General features: G+C 43.9%; 1 protein-coding gene across 4 annotated transcripts in view; it reads left to right on the top strand.

The window, feature by feature from the left end:
• The first annotated feature begins 12,329 nt into the window (after positions 1-12,329).
• The window catches only part of CRADD (CASP2 and RIPK1 domain containing adaptor with death domain), a 208,277-nt gene continuing 199,503 nt past the window's right edge, over positions 12,330-21,103 (top strand). For 2 of the 4 annotated variants that reach the window (XM_055336428.1, XM_055336425.1), the window contains exons 1-2: positions 12,330-12,804; positions 13,940-14,243. In XM_055336428.1, coding sequence (XP_055192403.1) covers positions 12,553-12,804; positions 13,940-14,243 — 556 coding nt within the window. In that variant the 5' untranslated portion in view covers positions 12,330-12,552. The remainder of the gene's footprint in view (positions 12,805-13,939; positions 14,244-21,103) is intronic. The other 2 variants (XM_055336427.1, XM_055336426.1) reach the window with 2 other exon arrangements.

Genomic DNA, 21,103 nt, shown 5'->3' with positions numbered 1-21,103 from the left:
GTCTGATTGTAATACACTGGTCTTATAAGTATTCATTTGACCCATATTTTTGAGTGCCTATTGCAGGCACCATTTTATGTACTATGCATAAAATGAAATCAAAAGAACTAGTTATGTTGTTGGCCAAACATATTTACTGAACACATGCTGTGTTCATAGTACTAGATGATTTGATAGAGACCACAAAAATGGAAAAAGTTCTCTGTTCCCAAGAGAAGACAGTCTAAAGCTGCCACTCAAGAGGAGAACCTCTCAAAAGTCACGAGGAAAGTGTGTTTCCTTTTCCTTCTGCCTATCTGATGTTCTTAGGCCATTGTCTATTGGGAGATCTATGTGGGCCAAATGAATTTGGTGAAGTAGGCTATAGTCTAAAACCCATTTTGTCATTGGGAGAACTTCCATGGGCAGACAGAAGCTCATTTCAGTCCATTTCATACTTGTAGTTGACTGGTACTCCAAGCATCCCAGCATTCAAATCCTCATTATCCAGGGAGAAGAGACATAAAGAATCCATCAGCACTTTCAATGGCGGATTTCTTTCCCCTGTTAAATTAAACACAGTCTCCTTGAAGAACAGCTCTAATGCTTCAATATTAATATCCACTATTTGTTCAAAATTCTATACTTCCTTTATAGTTAGTGGATGAGTTGGAAGTATGCCCACTTATCAGTGCAAATGGGAAGGAAGAGAAGCACCTCTTCTGGGCTAATGGTTAAATTTGCCTTAAGATGCAACTGAATGTTTTGGCAGATTGTTGTCAGAAAGAACAGCCTGGCATCAATTATGTGGAAATGAAAATCATTATATCTAGTAGTCATTGTCTAATTTTTAAATGGACTTTATGAGGTAAACCTAGTTAAAAGCTTAGTTCATTCAAATACTTGGTACCTTTACTGATAAATCATCCTGGCAGACCCATCATGATGATGAAGTTCTGCTTGGAAAGAAACACTCAGTAAGATCCATGTGAAGGTTTTCTTTTTTCTTTTTCTTTTTTTTTCTTTTCTTTCTTTCTTTTTTTTTTTTTTTTTTTGGTGGTCAGTGTGGCCAATTGGTAATGGAAATACTTAGGGTTTTGAGGGGGAAGTGGGGTCAAATAATTTCTTGGTGCTTTATGATGTCAAATTCTGTTGTCTCAGCCAAATACTTGGCTATATGCTTAAACAGTTTAAAATGTGTGGTGGTATTGTTCCATGAGAAACACCTTGACCCTTTTCCTTGAGGCCAGCATAGTTTGCTTCTATGTCATTTTCCCTGAACAAGAATAGAAGGTTGGTTACTAAATTGTTCATCATGGAATGTTAACTTAATCACTTATGTCTGCTATCCAAAGTGTATGGATTTCTCTTCCATCAATGGGACATGATGTGAGCCCAGTAGATACTCGGCAGAGAACGTAGCTATTAAATTTTGCCATTCAGAAGACTTAGATTTGGTTGTTAGCTAGTACTTGACAGTCTAAATGGCATTCATTATTCATGTACTAGTTTCTTTAAGTCACTGCATTTAGTTGTATCACCAGAAAGGCAGACCTAGATGTATTATCTTCTGCTTTATGTTGGGTAATACCAGGAAGGTACATTTGAACAACATTTTGGTATCTTGTACAAAATAACACAGGGAAATCATGGTATTAATTGATCTAATGTTCCTTTTATAAAGAATCAGATGATAAATTCCTGCTTGCAACCAGCATTGGAGAAATGTTAGTCTTTTTAGATTACAGTGTATTTTCTGAGATGGGAACTGCACACTACAAATGGTTTTCTCTTTTTATCATGAATATTGGGAAACTCAGAACTTATTTTAGCATGCCCTAATATCTTTAGGTATCCTATTACCTTAAAGTCTTACCTGGCTTCTTATCCATCTTTTAAATGTGTACAGTACAGTTTTATAACTACTTTATGTTTTTGAAGAAAACTAAGAGAGTTCACCTCCTTTAAGAGGCTTTCTCTGGAGACTCAGTTGAAATCAACTCTCCTCCCCTAGCTCCCTGACCAGTTTTTCTTATCAAAGCACTCTTCCACCATTGTAATTGTAATGTACAATATACTGTTGTACAATACAATTGTATTATCATATTGCATTATTGTATAATAATTATAATTATGTTGTATTATTGTATAACACAATAAATACAATGATTATTTGTTTTGTTTGTTTGTTTCCTCTAGACTCTAAGGTTCATTAAGACAGAGATCATATCTCTCTTTCAGTATGTTAGCCCTAGCCAGTCCTAGCACACAGTAAGTGTTCAATAAAAACTTGTCAAATTCTGAATAAATTGTAGCAATCCTAGTACTATCAATCACTAAAGTCTTATAATACTTCAAACATCTGGAAATGTTGTTGGGATATTATATCAGTACACAATAATTTGCATAATAATGTATTTGGCTCCTTTAAAGATTATTTATTTGAAAGAGAGAGAGAGAGAGAGAGAGAGAGAGAGAGAGAGAGAGAGCATAGGAGCAGGGGGAGGGGCAATAGGAGAAGAGGGGAGAGAAGCTGACTCCTTGCTGACTGGGGAGCCTGATGCAGGACTCAATCTCATGAACCTGAGATTATGACCTGAACTGAAACCAAGAGTCAGATGCTTAACTGACTGAGCCACCCAAGTGCCCTTATTTCAGTCTTTTAAAAGATTTTATAATTTAGGTTTTTATAAACTGTCTCAGAATTTTTGCAATAAGCTAAATTAACCTAAAATCAAAACAAAATATTAGAGACCTTGAGGAATCATCAGAGTTCATAACTTAGTAAAAGAATAATTAATTAGTACACATGATTCAGGTAATATTATTTACAGCATAATACCTTTATCAAGAGTTATACAGAAAGAGGGGCTAGCATGGCTGCATATTCCAAGTATAGTTTTAGGATTTACAGTCGCCTGTATTTCCTTTGACAAATACTGTTTTTAAATCTTTTTGGGTGGCCGGGAAAGTAATGGGGAAGAGAAGCTATATGAGATTCCTACTGCATGTTCAGAAAATAGCAAGTGTGAAACAGGGAATAAGAATTCAGGTCCAGAAGTCTTCATACCTACCTGACGATGGGCACATCCTTCACCATCTTCCTTTTCTACTTCTTTCCTCCTTTTCTCTCCTATCCCTTTATTCTTTTCTTCCTTTAGTTGTCAAATCCTTAGTCTTCTCCAATCTGTGAGAGTTTCATGACTTTTTAATAGTAATTGTCAGATATTTTGTGGAAGGTGCCCCAATTTGGGTTCATATGATGTTTCAGTGGATCTTAGCCAAAAGGCTGAGAAGCGATAATATGATGTTTCCTCATGAAAACACTGAGATTATGAATTTTGGGGAAGGATAGCCCAGAGGTGATATGCCTTTCTTGTCACATCATATTGGGGCACATGATGTCAATACGATTTATTTCTGGTGATGTTAAGCTTGATCATTTGGTCCAGGTAGTGTCTGCTATGTTTCTCTGCTATAAAGGTTTTTTTCTCCCTTTCTATACTCTATTGGTCAGAACTGTGTGACTTTTTGTACTCAGCTTTACTGAGATATAATTGACAAATAAAATTTGCTTACATTTATGTGATATTTTGATATATCTATACATTGTAAATTGATTACCACAATCAACCTTATTAACATATCTATCATGTCACATAGCTATCATTTTATGTGTGGTCAGAACATTTAAGATCTACTCTCTTAGCAAATTTCAAGTATGCAATATACTATTAACGATAGCCACACACTCTACATTAGATCTCCAAAACTTATTCATTCTGTACAACTCAAACTTAGTAGCCTTTGACCAATATCTCCTTACTTTCCCCACCCGCAGCTCCTGGCAACCACCCTTATACTTTCTGCTTTTATGAGTTTGACTTTTTCAGATTTCACATATAAGTGAGATCATGCAGTATTTGTCTTTCTGTATCTAGCTTATTTCACTTAGCATAATATCCTCCATATTCATCCATGACAAGATTTCTATCTCTCCCCCCCACCTTTTTTTTTGTTAAGACTATTTTTTAGAGCAGTTTAAGGTTTACAGCAAAATTGAAGGAAAGGTATAGAGATTTACCGTGTACTCTTTGCCCCACACATGTATAGAATTCCCCATTTTCATCATCCTCTAGCAGAGTGATATAATTGATGACCCTACATTGGCACATCATAATCGCCCAACGTTTATAACTGATCTTTGGGTTCACTCTTGGTGTTCTACATTCCTTGGGTTTGGACAAATGTATAATGACATGTATCCATCATTATGGTGTCTGTATACAGAGTATTTCTTCTGCCTTAAAAATCCTCTGTGACTCCCCTAGTGATACTTGCCTCCCCCAATCCGATGGCAAGCACTGATCTTTTTACTGTCTCTATAGTTTTTGTCTTTCCTAGAATGTCATATAGTCAGGACATACAGTATGCAGCCTTTTTTGATTGGCTTCTTTCACTTAGTAATATGCATTTAAGGTTCCCTCATGTCTTTTCATTCTTGATAACTCATTTTTTAAAAAATATTTTATTTATTTATTCATGAGAGACAGAGAGAGAGGCAGAGACACAGGCAGACGGAGAAGCAGGCTCCATGCAGGGAGCTTGACGTGGGACTTGATCCGGGGTTTCTAGGACCACGCCCAGAGCTGAAGGTGGCGCTAAACTGCTGAGACACCCTGGGCTGCCCTCATTTATTTTTGGTGGGGGGATGAATCATATTCTACTCTCCGGATGTGTGACAGTAAAAATATCCATTCACCTACTGAAGGACATCTTGGTTGCTTCCAAATTTGCCAATTATGAATAAAGCTGATATGAATATTTGTGTCAGGTTTTTGTGTGAATATGTTTTCAACTCCTTTGAGTAAATTCCAAGGAGGACATTGCTGGATCATATGATAAGAGTATATTTAGTTTTGTAAAAAACTGCCAAACTGTCTCCCAAAGTAGCTCTTCTGTTGTGCATTTTCACTAGCAATGAAGGAGAGTTCCTGTTGCTCAACATCTTTACCAGCATTCAGTGTTGTCAGAGTTCTGGGTTTTGGTCATTCTAATAGGTGTGATTTTTGTGGGACCCAAGGAATTTAACAAAAATCCCCTACCCCTGGACAAGCAGAGCAGGACTAACTCCATTTTGTGCTACACCCGCCATCTCCTGTATAACCCCCACATGACCTGATTATCGCTTAAGGCGCTGCCCCACCCGAGTCAACCGCTGGGCACACCCTTACCGGAAACCGGCTCATATAGGAATGCGGAATCCCTAACCGCCAAAGAATGTAAACCCCGCCTTTTGCCCGCCAATTCTGACCAGTGATAGGCTAGTTCAAACGGTCACTATAGGGTAAATTGTAACTCAATTGGCCACCTGCGTGTGGACCGACATGACTATGTGTGTGTTATAATCTCATTGGCCACTGGCCCCTATAAAACTGCGTCGCCTCTTAACCTTGGGGTCCAAGTCCCTGCTCCGCTGTGTTTGGTACACTTGGACCCAAGCTCGAGCTTGTTAATAAACCCTCGTGTGCTTGCATCGGTGTCGCCTCCTCGGTGGTTTCTCGGATTCGCAATCTTGGGCACAACAATTTTCTTCTTTAAGGGCCAAATATATGTATATTTGTAATATATGTAGTTATGCATGCACATATACATATAATCTCACATTTTCTTTATTCATTTACCAATGGACATTTAGGTAGATTCCTTATCTTGGCTATTGTGTATAATGCTGCAATGAACTAGGGAATGAAGGTATCTGTGTCAGATACTGATTTCATTTCCTTTGGATCTATACTCAGAAATGGGATTGCTGGATCATGACAGTTCTACTTTTAATTTTTTTAGGAATCTCCATGCTGTTTTCCATATGACTGTACCAATAGAAGTGTGTGACTTTTTTTTAAAATCGAGTTTGAGAGTTAATTTACTTAGTTAATGGGATTTATTGAAACTATCTTTTTGTTAAATTTTCTAATTTTTTTAAAAAAGGTTTTTTAAAATTTATTCATGATACACACACACACACACACACACATACACACACAGGCAGAAGGAGAAGCAGGTTCCATGCAGGCAGCCGATGCGGGACTCAATCCCGGGACTCCAGGATCATGCCTTGAGCCGAAGAGATGTGCTTAACTGCTGAGCCACCCAGGCGACCCTTAAATTTTCTAATTTTATTGTGAGATGGTGGAGTACATAGTTTGTATGATATTGATTTTTTTTAATTTATCAAGGTTTCTCCATAACTTAATTCGTGATCTATTTCTGTAACTGTTTCAAGTGTTCTTGAAAAGAATCTGTTTTTCCCCATAGCTTAATTTCCACATTCATGAAACAGGAAGAACCAAAAATGTCTGACTCCTTTGATTTTTGTTTTGAAGGTTGCAGGACTAGAGGCCAAATAAGAAGGCAGAAAAATACATTTGTTCTTTTCGATTCTTTGTTCTGCATGTTAACAATGGGTATGTCTTGACACAAGTAAACATGGTAGGGGAAAGAGAAAAAGGGAAATATCTGTCCTTCCTGAAAATAGATTTGTTACCACTGGGTAACAGGTGCTTAATCCTCTGCGGGGCACATTTCCAGCCTACAGGGGCACATTTCCAGCCTACAGAGAAGGAATAAACAGAGTGGAGGAGTAATCATCTGTGATAGTGTTTCTGATCTGTGTTTGACTTTTCAGTCCGCTTGCCTTAGGTATTTATTTGAGTGAAGCTGAACCTTTGGTCTGCTGCTCAGAGAAGTATCATTGTATGCTAATGTGGGGTGGCAATCCAGCTGTCAGCTGACCAAGGGCAGTTGACTAGTTCAATCACAAAGCCAGCCTAGTTGCTTAGAGGGTAGCATGAATGCTCATCAAACTTTGCCACATGAAGAGGAATTTAATAATCAAGGGCTTCTCTTTATGAATTTAAGTCAGATCCTTAACAGCTAACCTCTTAGGTTGCTCAATATCTGGATTCCATGCCCCTCAGCTCCTGCACGAAAGGTCTCTTGCTGCCTTTGACTCTCTTCTCCTCTGTGAACTCTCGTGGAACTCACTGTTTGCTCACCACCTCTGCTGCACGTCATCATTAATATCCCCTTCCAGTTCCCAGAAGATCTCAAGCCTTTCCAAATAGAACAAGACATTAGGACGTGTTTGAAACTAGGTAGTTTTATATGGGTGTGCTTTGTGCCATTTGTTTCAACTTTGGTTTTTGTTTGAAAATTACCAAAGTTTATAGTTGGAAAAATTACACCCAAAAGTCTGCGGTAACCTCAGCTATTGCCAGTGTTGCAAGAGGTCTCCACTTCATCTGGATGAAGGCAGAGAATGTTGCTTATGCCTGCCTGTCCACGTACAAAAGCTAAATCTTGCCCAGGAAAGGAACAGCAGTTCCAGAGGAGAAAAAAGAAAAAAAAAAAAAAAAAAAAGAGAGAAAGAGAGTACTAGGAGCTCAGAGTATCGAGTGAGAAGTGGCACCTGAATGATCTGCCAATATTCCGGCTGTCTAGAGCAACCAATGCTTCACCATATGCGACTGTGGTAATACTGTGTACTGGAAAGGGCATGAAATTGGAAGGACCTGGTTAGAATTCAGGTTTTGCTATGTATTAGCTGTGAAAGCTGGCTAGGATATTTGACCACTTTGATTCCACAAGTCTTCACATCTGTAAAATGCTGATAATAATAATACTTGCCACCCATGTAAAGAAATGGTCACTACTGGTGTAATAAAATAGTATATCGTATAGCAACACTTCAGACTGGTCACAAAAATGAGAAGGCTTTGAGGAGGAAGGTTTAGAACGGGTTTCCACTGATCTACTTACAAAGATCTTCTCATCTTCCACTGGAGGGGTTCGTGGAGGAAACCCGGGTAGTGTCGGGCCGCGGGACGGGCCTCAAGATGGCCGCCGAGGCCCGCAGCCCGCAGCCCGCAGCGCCGCCGGCCGGCCCTCCTCCCGGCACGCGCCTCGCCCTCGGCCGCGCCCTCCCAACCTCCCACCTTCCGCCCGCTCTGCCGTCTTTGATTTCTCCGCCGATCATCGGGAAACCTCACAATCTGGTGCCGAAACCCGGGGGGAGATGGAGACCTCACCTGGGTGACGGACGGCTGACTGTCCTCTCCCGGCCAGGACCACCAGCGGCCTCCTTGCCCGCGGCGTGTGGGGGAGCTCGCCGTCCGCGGTCGTCCTCGCTCTGCGGAAACCGCAGCTGCGTCAGAGCCCGGGACGGCTCCCCGGCCCGTCCGTCGGGGTCACGACCCCGCCCCCGTAGCCCCCACCCGGGCCGTCGGGGTCACGACCCCGCCCCCGTAGCCCCCACCCGGGCCGTCGGGGTCACGGCCTCCGCCCCGGTAGCCCCTACCCGGGCCGGCTCCCAGGCTATCTGGAGCCGTCCTCTTCCCCGCGGCGGCCTCTGATTCTGTTCCGTAATTCCAAGGACGGACCGGGACCCCGGGTTTTGACCTTGGAATTGCCCAACCAGGACTATGGGAAACACCCAGTCCAGGATTGATCTGAAAACCCCTTGGGCTGCCTACAGGCTAACCTTGAAGTCTTGGGGTTCTCCCATGACCTGAGGAGGCGTCGCCTTACCCATTATGGTACGGGAGCCTGGCCTCAATACCAATTAGACAATCGGTCCCCATGGCCTCCAGAGGGAACTTTCGATTACCAAATTCTTACGGATCTTGATAACCTTTGCAGACACCAAGGCAAATGGTCCGAGGTTCCTTATATACAAGCTTTCTGGGATCTGCGCTCCTGGCCCTCCCTCTGCCCTCGATGTTCGCCTACCAGGTCTACTTGCCCGTACCCCACCTCCCGACATACCTCCTACCAACTCCTCATCCTCCTACTCGACTCTTACTCCCCTTCTCCCCTTTCCGAAAGCCGGAGAACCTCACATCCTCCCACCGCTTGGGGCCAGCGGCTCCTCCACCGCCCCCTGACCCTGAACCCAACGCTGTCCCTCCTACTCCCTCCCCTCGGGCTCCCCCACCTCCTCGACTTCCCCTCCGGTCGCCGCCGGCCCAGGTCTCACCAGACACCGTCGGGCCTTGTCTGCCCCTTGCGGGAGGAGCTGAAAAACGGCTGGGCTCTTTCTCTGCCAGCCCAGGTAACTACATCAACGAATTTCAGCGTTTAGCTCAGGCCCGTGACCTTACGTGGCACCACCTACCTGTGGTGCAGACCACGACTCTCACACCTGAAGAGAGAGCGCATTCAGGCAGCGGCGCGGGAACACGCCGACCAGGCCCATCTCCCGGCCTCGCGGTGCCCGTGGGCGCCCCGGGCGGATCCCGGAGGCAGATCCTGGCAGTGGATCCCAGCGGCGGATCCCGGATGGGATTACCAGGCCGGCCAGGAGGGCCGCGGACGCCGGACCGCATGGTGCAGTGCCTCCTGGCGGGCATGAGGGCGGCCTCAAACAAGGTGGTCAATTATGACAAACTGCGAGAAATCGTTGAGAACCCCGATGAGAACCCTCCCGTGTTCCTAAATAGACTGACGGAAGCCTTAACCCAATAACCCAATTAGATCCAACCTCTCCGGCGGGGGCGACTGTGCGGGCGACCCATTTTATTTCCCAGTTGGCGCCAGACATTCGGAAAAAATTTAAAAAGGCGGAGGAGGGTCCTCAAACCCCCATCTCAGGCCTGGTGAAAGTGGCCTTTAAAGTTTTTAACACCCGGGAGGAGCCTGCCGAACAGAAATGGCAAGCCGGACTCCAACAGAAAGTCCAACTACAGACCCAAGCCTTGGCTGCTGCCCTGAGGCCCGCAAACTCCGGGGATCAGAAAAAGGGAGGAAATAGTCGCACCCCCTCCGGGAGCCTGTTTCAAATGTGGCAACGAGGGACACTGGGCCCGTCACTGCCCTAATCCAAAGGAACCCACCCGGCCATGCCCTCAACGTAAGATGCCCTCAACGTAAGATGATGGGCCACTGGAAGTCCAACTGTCCCGGACTCGGGGCATCCTCGGAGCCTCCACGTGGAGGAGACCCTGAATCGGTGAATCCGGCTTTCCAACTACTGGGTGTGGAGGACGACTGACGGCGCCCAGACTCGGACACCCTACTCACCCACGCCAAGCCCAGGGTTACGCTCCAGGTAGTGGGTAAGTCCATATCCTTCTTGCTGGACATGGGGGTGACCTATTCTGTCCTGCCCTCCTTTTCGGGACCTAGTCAGCCCTCCCCAATGATGGTGATGGGAATTGATGGCACCTCCTCCAGTCCTAGGTCAACCCCGCCCCTCACTTGTAGCTTGGATGGGTTCCCTTTTGCTCACTCTTCCCTTATCATTCCCTCTTGCCCGGTGCCCCTTCTTGGAAGGGACATTCTCCATAAACTCAGGGCCACTATACGACTCTCCCCCTCTCCCACCACCTCTAGCCACCTTACTCTTCCCCTTCTGGTGTCCAAATCCCCCCGCCTTCCGTTTGTCAATCCCCTGGTCTGGGATACCTCCAAGCCAGTTGTGGTGTCACACCATCAACCTATAAAAATCAGACTCAAAGACCAATCTACCTATCCAGCCCGTCCTCAGTTCCCCGTCTCCCTGACACACCGATAAGGATTTAAGGTCATCATAGACCGCCTCAAACAACAGGGGCTCCTCATACCTCCTCATCAGCTCGCCCTGTAATACCCCTATCCTCCCCTTAAGGAAGCCCACTGGGGCTTATCGCCTCGTTCAGGACCAGGAGTGTTGACCTGGGTGGCGCCTGGGGCTGGAGGTATCGGGGCCTCAGTCAACTTCTATTATAAGCTTTCCCAGGAACTTAACGATGACATGGAATGGATCACCGACTCTCTTAACAGCCCTACAGACCCAACTCTCTAGCCTGGCAGCAGTGGCCCTCCAAAACAGGTGGACTTTAGACCTCCTCACAGCTGAAAAAGGAGGAACATGTCTATTCCTCAATGAAGAGTGCTGCTACTATATCAATCAATCGGGTATTGTCACCACCAAAATCCAGGAACTCCAGGACCGCATCCAGTCATGACGGCAGGGTGCCACTGCTTGGGACCTCTTCCCCAATACATGGATGACTTGGCTTTTTCCCTTGGCTGGCCCCCTATGTGCCATAATCATCCTAATTTCCTTTGCCCCTTGTGTCATCCGATTTTTGCAGGGAAAGCTCCAAGAAATCGCCCAGGTGTCAGTCAACCAACTCCTTTTACACCCCTACACTCGCCTGCCCACCTCCGACAAGCCCTACGACACCCTTATGTCAGCAGGAAGCATCCAGATCTGAGTCGCCCCATATAACAACAACAACAAAAAATGATCGGAATGTTGGGCTGGGGAGACTGGGGACCTCAAAATAGCCGACTTGCGGCTAGCAACCTCCCAACAACCCTGCCCTACCCCATCTTATAAGCCTGCACACTTTCCCCTCTGGGCGCAACTTCCCTGACTCTGAATCACCCAACCTCGCCGGGGAGCACTTCCTATTAAAGCAGGCTCGAACCTACTGCCGGGCTCTGCCATCTTTAATTTCTCCGCCGATCATCGCGAAACCTAACATCTAGAAATAGTGATATTTGAGGTTTCTTTTTCCTGTTACCATAAACCAATTCTTAGCAGGTCTATGACTTTCTGCATATAGCACCAAACTGATTTAAAGTGAATCAATGAATGTGTTTATATGCCTTATTTCATAAAGGAATTCAGGAATGACCCTCCTTTTGATATTCTGGTATCTCTCTATATTTGGATCATGCATTTTTTCTTGTCTTCTGAATGAAAAATGTGGTGAACTCAGCAGGTCACCAGCCAGCATCAGCTGCTCTCTTTTTAGAATGTCTTTAGACATTTAGAATGTCTTTCTGTGCTTTAGAAGCCGGAACTCTCCAAACCACATGCTCCAGACAGCGTTGCTGCAAATGTTCTCCATGTGAAATAGCTGTCACCAACTGCATGCATCAAAGTAAGCTTTGCAGGTGCTTTTTTGATGCTGCTGGCTAATACAGGTCTGGAGACCTTGGCTTTTCTGCAGCAGTGTTTCAATGACCAGTCACTTACTCTGTCGGTGTTGACAAGAGGTTGGAACTGTGGAGTGGTGGCTTCCGACTCCTCCTTCCTGATTGTGGCCGTGAGTCAGTTAGGCAGTGCTGCTTAGGCCTCTTCCAGCCTTTCTAATGACTGTGAATGTCCCCAATTTACCATGACAAATCCCTTTCTTTCTAGAGTAGCTAGCTGGTTGCTGCAACGGGAACTCTGTGATATAAAATGATATAAACGACCCTGCATTTTAGTGGAGGCAAACAGATGACAGGTGACAGATCAATACTTGAGTAAAAGTTTTAATAAGAGGTTGATAACGTACCACAGATAAAAACAAAGTTTGAAAAGGGATGGGGAATGCAGGAGATTAATGTTGCAATTTTAAGTAGATTGGTCAGGAAAGGTTTCGTAGATAAGGCGACTTTTGAGACTTATCTATCAGGTCAGTTGTGGCAAGGCCCTGCTGGAGATCCTGTCTTAAAATACTCCCTTAGATAAACCCCTACGTGACGTACTTACTGTTTTCCATTTCCAGGAGGCGATATTGTTTACCCGCAGTAAATATGGCGGAAAAAAGCTTCAGTCCCCCACACTTGGGCCCGCTCAACAAAGATGGCGACAGCACTTCCTGTGTTTGCCCTCAACAAAGATGGCGACAGCACTTCCTGTGTTTGCCCTCAACAAAGATGGCGACAGCACTTCCTGTTCAGGGGCTTCGCCTTCAACAAAGATGGTACTTATGGTACAGGTTCCTTAACAGTCTGGATTCCGGTTGCGGTTTTTTTTTTTTTTTCTTTAAATACATGTTTGCAGACGTAAGTAACAGGAAACCAGAAACCCCGTATCCATTTTTTCTCGAAGGCCCCGGACCGTGGCCTCTGCGGCCTCGGCCCCGCGTGGCTTCCCCGCCCACCTAACTTGCGGCGTTTGCGAGCCGGCCGGGGTTGGGGAGGCGGTGGCGGTGCTGGGGGGGCCAGCGCCCCCTTCCATCCGTTCTGAAGATCATTCCCTGCTTCTCAGGTTGCCCCGAAAATCCCTCCTAGTTCTTCCTGTTGGTAATACAGCAGGACTTCAGGTGGCAAGGAGGGAACTGAGAGCTCCAGACGGGCGTGGGCGGCCGCCAGCGCACGCCGTCCCCTCCCCCGTCGCCACCCCCCACCCCCACGGAGCCCCCTGTGCCGCCCCCCGACCCCCGGCTGCTTCGCCTTGGAAGCCTCGGCACCGGCGCCCCGAGACCCGGCGGCGGGCGTGGCCACTGACCACGGCTGCAGTGGGGGGAAATCCCCAATAAGCGTCCCTCCCACGTGCGGTCCTGGCGGTGGTGCTATAGAGATTCGAACTCGGGGGGGTGCCGCGACCACACGGGGGGCGCCCCGTAGAGCACACCTAGAGGTGGCGGGGCGGGGGCTTTGCTCCCAGGGGCGGAGGACCTTACAGGGCTCGGTACCTGCGGGTCTCTGGCGCCCACGCCCACTGCGCGGCAGGGTGGAGCAGAAGCCGGTCCGAAGGCCGCAGGCCGCACGCAGGCCGCCTGCGCGCGGTGGCAGTTTCTCTGGTGTTGGGGTATATGTGATGAAGTCGACGTTAAAGTAAAGCCGCTGGTTCTTGTTAGTATGTTAAAATGAAACGCTGCTCTGCAATTCTCAGATCAAAGTTGCTTTTAAGCAGGGTCCGCGGCCCAGTTTTTTCCAAACGTCCTTGTCAAGCAAGGAATCCAGCGAGGACCCCATTGTGTGGAAAGCAAAATTAGAAAAGATGATTCATATTCAGGGTTGGTCATTATGCTCAGAAATATTCAAGATTACTTTGATTTGGCTTAACGGCCATATACTAAACACCACGGCCTGGCACTCTGCCAAGATTCCTAGATGTACCTGACCTTAAGGAGTTTGCCTTTAGGAGGGTTGGTCAGCTTCCTGGAATCTGAGCTACTATTTCGTGTCTTCCCAGGGAGAAATGGAGGCTAGAGACAAGCAAGTGCTTCGCTCCCTTCGCCTGGAGCTGGGTGCAGAGGTACTGGTGGAGGGACTGGTTCTTCAGTATCTTTACCAGGAAGGGGTCTTGACAGAAAACCACCTTCAAGAAATCAAAGCTCAAGCCACAGGCCTTCGGAAAACAATGCTGCTGCTGGATATCCTACCTTCTAGAGGTCCTAAAGCATTTGATGCATTCCTAGATTCCCTGCAGGAATTTCCCTGGGTTAGGGAGAAGCTGGAGAAGGCAAGGGAAGAAGCCATAACTGAGCTCCCTGCAGGTAGGCCTGAAAAGATCACTTCCGACCAGCTGCAGAATTGTGGAAACTATGTCCTTTGGATGTGAAGTTGGGGTTTTAGGTGAGCAGTGGGTAAGGAGTTTGGCGTGAAGGCACATGGTGTTGGAGGCTGAGGAGGAGGAGGTGGAATTAGGAATGGTAGAGCCGGGGATCCCTGGGTGGCTCAGTGATTTAGCGTCTGCCTTGGGCCCAGGGCGCGATCCTAGAGTCCCGGGATCAAGTCCCGCGTCGGCCTGCTTCTCCCTCTGCCGGTGTCTCTGCCGTTCTCTCTCTCTCTATGTCTATCATGAATAAATAAATAAAATATTAAAAAAAAAAAAAAGGAAGTGTAGAGCCATGATGCAGAGGGTGAGGAGGGAGGTCACAGAATACATTTATAAATGCTTCCAGGGAAACTTGGCAAGTCACTTGGGAGGCATGTTCTCATCTGAGAGCCAGGTCATATCTCAGCTCTTGGCATCGGGAGCCATTTGGAAAGTACAGATGGGAAAGCAGGCATCGGGCTACCGATAACTGATTTGTGGGGTACCAGAGCTGCCGGCTGGAAAAGGTCAGCTTCATGAAGGAGGAGACAGTCTCTAGGAAGGCATGCCTTGCACCTGTTCCCTAGGCCAAAGGGGATTATTTAGAGAGCTGGTTAAGTTTTTAAAGGTTATTGATTGAAAGTCATTCTTTTTAGTTTGGCTTTGTTCAGACACCCAGAGTATTTAATATTATAAGAATAGTAGTTTGGAGAGGGTCTGTTTTGATTTTAAAGAAAGTTGAAAGCAATGGAAAAGAGAAACAATCCTGATGTTACTGGCCTGACTTGTAGCAGGAAGAAGATATGATATGAGACACTTTCCCTCTTGACACTTCCATGACTTACTGTTTTCCAAAGCTTGAGGAGCAGAGAACTGAATTGCCAAAAAAACACAAACCAAACCAAAACAAAAACCCACCCCCAAGCCAAAAAAAAAAAAAAAAAAAAAACAACCCAAAAACCTCCAAAGTATAAATAACATAAATTAGTTTAAAAAGAAATAAGTAAAATAAAAAAATAAAAAATTGAAAGTTAACTTGCAAATTTTTAATAGTTAGGAAATAAACATTTTCCGGAGTTTTTGAAAGTAGTGATAGTTAGAACTCCTCCGGGACAGTGGTTCTCAGACTTTGTTGTTGCAGTTTTAAAAATACCAACATAACTGGTTAAAAAACAACTACCAGTAATAAAAGACCAATTTTATTATTTTTGCCCCATGGACCTCATATTTTGTTTTATTTTGAATGATTTTTCAGACTGCAGGTACTAACTAATCATGATGAATTCTTCTATTTTTATTAATGACATATGTCTGAATATCTGCTCTGCATGAGATAACCAATTAACTTAGGAAGGCTTGGTTAAACCCCAGTGGAAAAAGCAAACATATTTTCATTTCCTAGCATGGCTGAATTTCAGGTAAATGTATGTGTTAGGCTTTTTGAAATACTGAAAATAGCTGTCCTTTCAGGGCCACAGGAATTCAAGTGTCCTTACAAAATTAAATACTCCAGGTATGTGAACAAATCCAAATGAAAGTATGTAAGACGTTTCTACCAGTTTATTGAAAACAGAATAAATATTGTGGAACTGGGGACATGTTAAGAGAAGTATTAGGGTATCCAGTGTCTTTTCCTGGTGTTTAACTTAGAGATGCCTCTTGGCACCAGATAGTTGGAAACAACAAAACAAGCGAACCGAAACCCCGTTACTACCAAAATATTTCATTTAATTTTACAATCATTTTGGGTGATGTAACCAGTTCTGTTCTATGTTGTTCATAAAGGTGTGACTCCATTTTCATTTCTTCAAGATTTATTTAGAGAACAAGAAGAAATTATGATTTTTTTTTTTTTTACCAAATGGTGAAAGTTATACAGAAGTTGAGGGAAAAATAATTTTTTTTAAGTAAGCAGAATGAAACAGTATAACGTGAGAAAAAAATTGAGTGTGTCTGTGTGAAAAATATTAATTTGTTCTGTGGAAGTGTTCAAATGGAATGATAGGTTGGCTACTGTACAAATTATGTACTCTTAATTGTTTTACTTTACTTTTTGTCGAGTAACACAGCTATTGAAAAATGTTTGAAGAGAGAGTTTGATTGACATGTATCAGCAATGATAATCACAAAATCTTACTTTTAAAATAACTTAATTATTGAGTATTTTAAGTAAGATCATAAAATACAAGTAAGGTATGGTGAATAATGGTGTAGCAAACACCTGTCTCCCCATCACTCAATTTAAAAAAGAAATATTACCATTGCCTTTGAGAACCTTGGGTGTTCCTCCTCAGTCCGAGCTCAGCTTCAACACCCACTTACTGGTAAATCCTGAATTTGAAGTTTATCATTCCCTTCTTCATGTTGTAGTTTCCTCTCTCATAAAAATCACTTTTAAAATCCACATATGTTATGGAAAATCTGCAATACCTTAAATTTTAGCAAGGTATATAAAGATATAATTAAAAAAATATATAATATGTGGGGGAGAATAAGGGGTGGAGGAAACGATTCATTTATTAATCTTTTTGGAAATGATATATTTTAAAGGAGTTAGTTAACAGCCTTCTCTTATTTGGGACCTTAAACTTTCAGTGTTTAAATTAATTAAGTGGATGGTGATATTTTAATTCTAAAATTCATTGGGACTTAATTAATTGAAAACCTACTTTTTTTTTTTTTAATCCTGGAAAGTGTATCAGAGTTGAGATGCCTTCAACTTAATGTTCCTGTAAAAAATGCAGATAGAACCAGAGGTCTATTTCTCAGGACCCTGTGCTTCTCCAGTTGTGAGAAAGTAATTTTAATAAGCTTTTAAAAAGTCCATTTAAATTTTTGTAAAGGCAATTTTGAGTTTTGAGGAACTAAACTGTAGGAAAATGTGATGCTTATATATTATGTGTATATATTAACATTGTCTGATCTTTTACTCACTTTGATTGTCATTATTAATTAATTTGTATAGATTTGGTGGTCTCCTGCTGGGAGGCTTGAGAACAAATGGGCAGGAATGGCTTTCTCTTTGGCCAAGAGGCTGAAACTTCTCCAAGAATTAACTGATTTCATTTTCTTAAGAACCGTTCTTGTCTTGGGCTTCTCAGAGAATCCTGGTTTCCCTTTTGCTTAATTTCTGTGTTATGCTTGTAAATTTTGAGTTGCCTCAAAAGGCCATATTTGGTGATTGATCCTAGTTAGTTGCTTCAAATTTATATTCTAGATGTAAATTTTAGGGAAGAATTTAGTTGTATCTTAATCCTCTCTGATCTCTTAAAGCCTATCCTCAGCATATCCCAAAACATAAAAAAACACTTTAAACCTTTGATTCTTTGTCTACCTAGCTGATGGGTCTTCCTATTTCTGTTAAAAAAAAAAATGTCTAAGATGTTAATGAATATTTGATTTTGTGTTTTTCTCACACTATGAGGACCCATATTTTAGAGGAGAAATTCTGGCAATAAAATTATTTAATCCAGCTTGGCACCGTGGAAGGGATACTTCATAGTGTGTTCCTTGCTGGCTAAGACTGCATAGCAGACAGCAGTTCAGCTGGCTGTCCTCTCTGGGCTCCTGTCTGGTCTTTTAGGAGATGAGAACAGTGCTGAGTGTGGGTGTAGGCAGCCTGTACCTGCCTGCCTGGCTTTCTACTGCTCATGGCCCTGTCTGCTGACTTGCTCTCTCTAGGGCCTGAGCTAATCTGGGTCTGGAAAGGAGGTTGGTGGCAGCCCCAGTCTTACCAGCTGGTGGGACTTAGCCTAAGGCATGGTGGGAGTGACTCCTGGGCCCCAGGACTCCCAGCCCTGCTTGAGGGACTGGGGCTCTGTTATGTTTCTCACCAGCCAGCCTGGCAGTGTTTCCTTTAACTCCAGTCTTACATTAGGTTTAGGAGGTTTTTGTACCCCCCTCCTGCCCCCCCGCCCAGGCTAGATTCTGGCTTTACGTCCCCCTAGCCACTGGGAAGGATGAAGGACAGATGTCTTGGAACACAGCTCAGTGCCTCATGTTAGCATCAGATGCCTCAACTCTTTAGCCTCCTGAGGCTATTTGCTTTGGCTTTGCCTGTTGAGAGGATCCTCACTGTGGACCCCATGCCCTGGCTCTGGCTGCCCTCACTGGTGCAGGATGCAGGGCTGGTCTGTATTCCTTCTATCCAAGGGCTCCAGGCTCAGCCTATCCCTTTTGGAGCTGGCCTTGTATGACCGTGCAGAGGTGCATCACCTACTGACTCAAGATCTACTCTGGTGCTCAGATGTATATTTGGATGCGTCTGAAGTTACTGAAGCAATAATGGCAAAAATCTCAGGGATTGTAATAGGTTTACTGGAGAGATTTCTAGCCGAGGATTCTCCAGTCATACCATGAATTGGCCCTATTCTGCATACAGTAAATTCGGTGTTGATCTCAGCTTATCTAGCTTATGGTCTGCTCGGGCACTTGCACTGTGGCTGAGTGGATTTCACTTTGTGGCATCCTGTGTCCTCAAGAGGCTATGGTGGGTCAGCATCCATGGTAAGACCAGACCCTTTCCTGCGGTGAGGGCCAAGGCCACAGAGAGCCCCAGCAGAACTATCGTGTAGTGCCTGAGGGCCAACTAGATAGATAGCAGGCTATCTATATGACTTGGTAATAAAGATCAACCGAGGGGATTCATTCATTCATTGAAGAAATGTTGATATTGACATTAGGTGCTAGGGTATTTTGGGAAACAAAGCCCTGCCCTTCTAGAGCTCACTGATGTGCTATAGTCTGATGGAGATAGACAGGAAGCAAGCGAGTGACTTACAGTGCCACGAAGAAAAACAGTAGTGGTGAGGAAGGGCTCCGCATGTTGTGCAGGGCAGTCAGAGAAAGCCTCTCTGCTGTGAGGATGTGGAGCAGAGACCCGAATTCTGCAACAGAGTGGGTACTTGGAGGAAGAACATTTCCGATAGAGGGGACTGCAGATGCACAGGGGCTCCAGCGGGAGCCCTCCGTGATAGTTTGGCTGGAGCCCAGGTGCTGTGGCTAATAACCATCCTCACGGAGAGATGACTCACACTGCACGCAGCAAAGGCCCGTTTGTTGCTGTGCTTCACAAAATGTGAGATGTGTGCACAGCCGTGATCTTGGGTGGTTCTTAAAATGATTTTAGATGAAATGTGACTGTGGAAGTGAATCACATGGTAGGAGTCATTTCCGTTTTCTTTCTGTTTCAATCCTGATGACATCCAGGTGAAAGTCTCCGTTTGCCATAGCATCTCTCTTGACACTTGCCAGTTTTTCTTTTTAACAGAGAGAAAAAGTTCCTTATGCCTAAAGCTTTCTGCAGACAACAGTATTTAGCTGGAATTGAGTTGTGTTGCCTTCTTTCCCTTGTATTAATCTAATGGTTTCCTTCCATTTATGGCAAGTGAAACTGTTTTCTATTTATGAAGTTACTTTTTGAAAATACGTTGCTTTTATTTAAGTAAAAATGAGTCACATAAAGAAAAATACTATGAAAATAATGGTAAGAAGATGTGGCAAAAATTGTCAAGATGCTTTTCATGCATTTTCTCATTTGAAAAGACAGGAGTTGGGGCAGAAACAATCCCCTGGTTGCATAGTTGGGGAAGGAAGTCTCCAGCTCTAGTTCAGATAGAAAATGGTGCCAAATTAAAGGTACTTCATTGTTTTGCTCATTCAGATTATGCATAGTGGCTGGGAATTGGTTAAATTTATTAGTAGAATGCCAGAATGACTTAACTTTATGTTTTCTAAATTATAAATATGTTCATTTGCTAATATACCAGAGTTAGCAAGATGGAGACATATTCCAGTATTCCAGAATTTTAGCCATGAGGGACTCACAGATCATCTAATTTTTCTCCAAGAAAGCTAAGGCCTATGGAGATTTAGTCAAGTTGCCCATGATTACATAACTAGTTAATGTAATTTATTGCTGAACTAGAATCCAGGCCTCCTAGCTCTTGATTTAGGATTTTTTCTGCTATGCAATCTTGGCTTCCCACTGGGTTTGAAATGGAATTGTATTATGCTGTAGTGTTAATAATTGAAATGAGCTTTTAAAAAATTGTACTAATGGTTTTTTTGTTTTAAGAGGAAAATTTTCAAGGGCTTTTAGAGGTATACTGAGATAAGATTTTGCTAAAATATTTTATTTTCATTAATGCTAATTTTAATCTTTTAAGAGGAAATTTTGATGGTTCAGTACTGCATTTTATCAGAAGATTCCACTCCTCCCCCCTTCTACAAGGCTGACATAAAGGAAGAGCAGAATACTTTTATCGAGTATTTATGGGACTGATGAAATAATGCATCTGTTGGCAGCTAATTGTAGCTCTTTCTAGGAATAGCAAATCATGTGACAGGCCTCTCCCCAGCAGGGATGCCTCCATTTCACTTTAAAAAACAGATTTAAAAAAAGAAAAAAATGGATTTAATATTCTTTTCTCTTAGAAATTCTCACTGTGACTTTTTTCTCCCTCCTGTGGTTGTATGGGCCACTTAGCTCCATCAATCACCCTATTGACTCTTGTGGTTGATTTTGCTTAGTGTTTCTCAACCCTGGCTTTAAAAAAACTACTGATCCCTAGACTTTGACCCAGGCCAATTCATGCCAAAATCTGTGGAGGTGTGTGATCCAGTGATATTAAGACACATGTAGACATGCACATGCAGACATGAACAAACACACGTACACATATGTATGTGTACCCATGTGTGGGTACAAACACAGGCCCATGCAGCAACAGCTCATGAAGTTATTTTAAGGTGCAGCCAGGGTTGAGAACTGTTAAATCTGACCAGCTGGTTAGGCACATGGCTTTTTTGTCACTTGTT

The sequence above is a fragment of the Nyctereutes procyonoides genome, unplaced genomic scaffold (assembly GCF_905146905.1).
Source record: "Nyctereutes procyonoides isolate TBG_1078 unplaced genomic scaffold, NYPRO_anot_genome, whole genome shotgun sequence".
Classification (NCBI taxonomy): domain Eukaryota; kingdom Metazoa; phylum Chordata; class Mammalia; order Carnivora; family Canidae; genus Nyctereutes; species Nyctereutes procyonoides.
The sequence above is the reverse complement of the archived record's forward strand: the minus strand, read 5'-3'. Positions and strand labels throughout refer to the sequence as shown.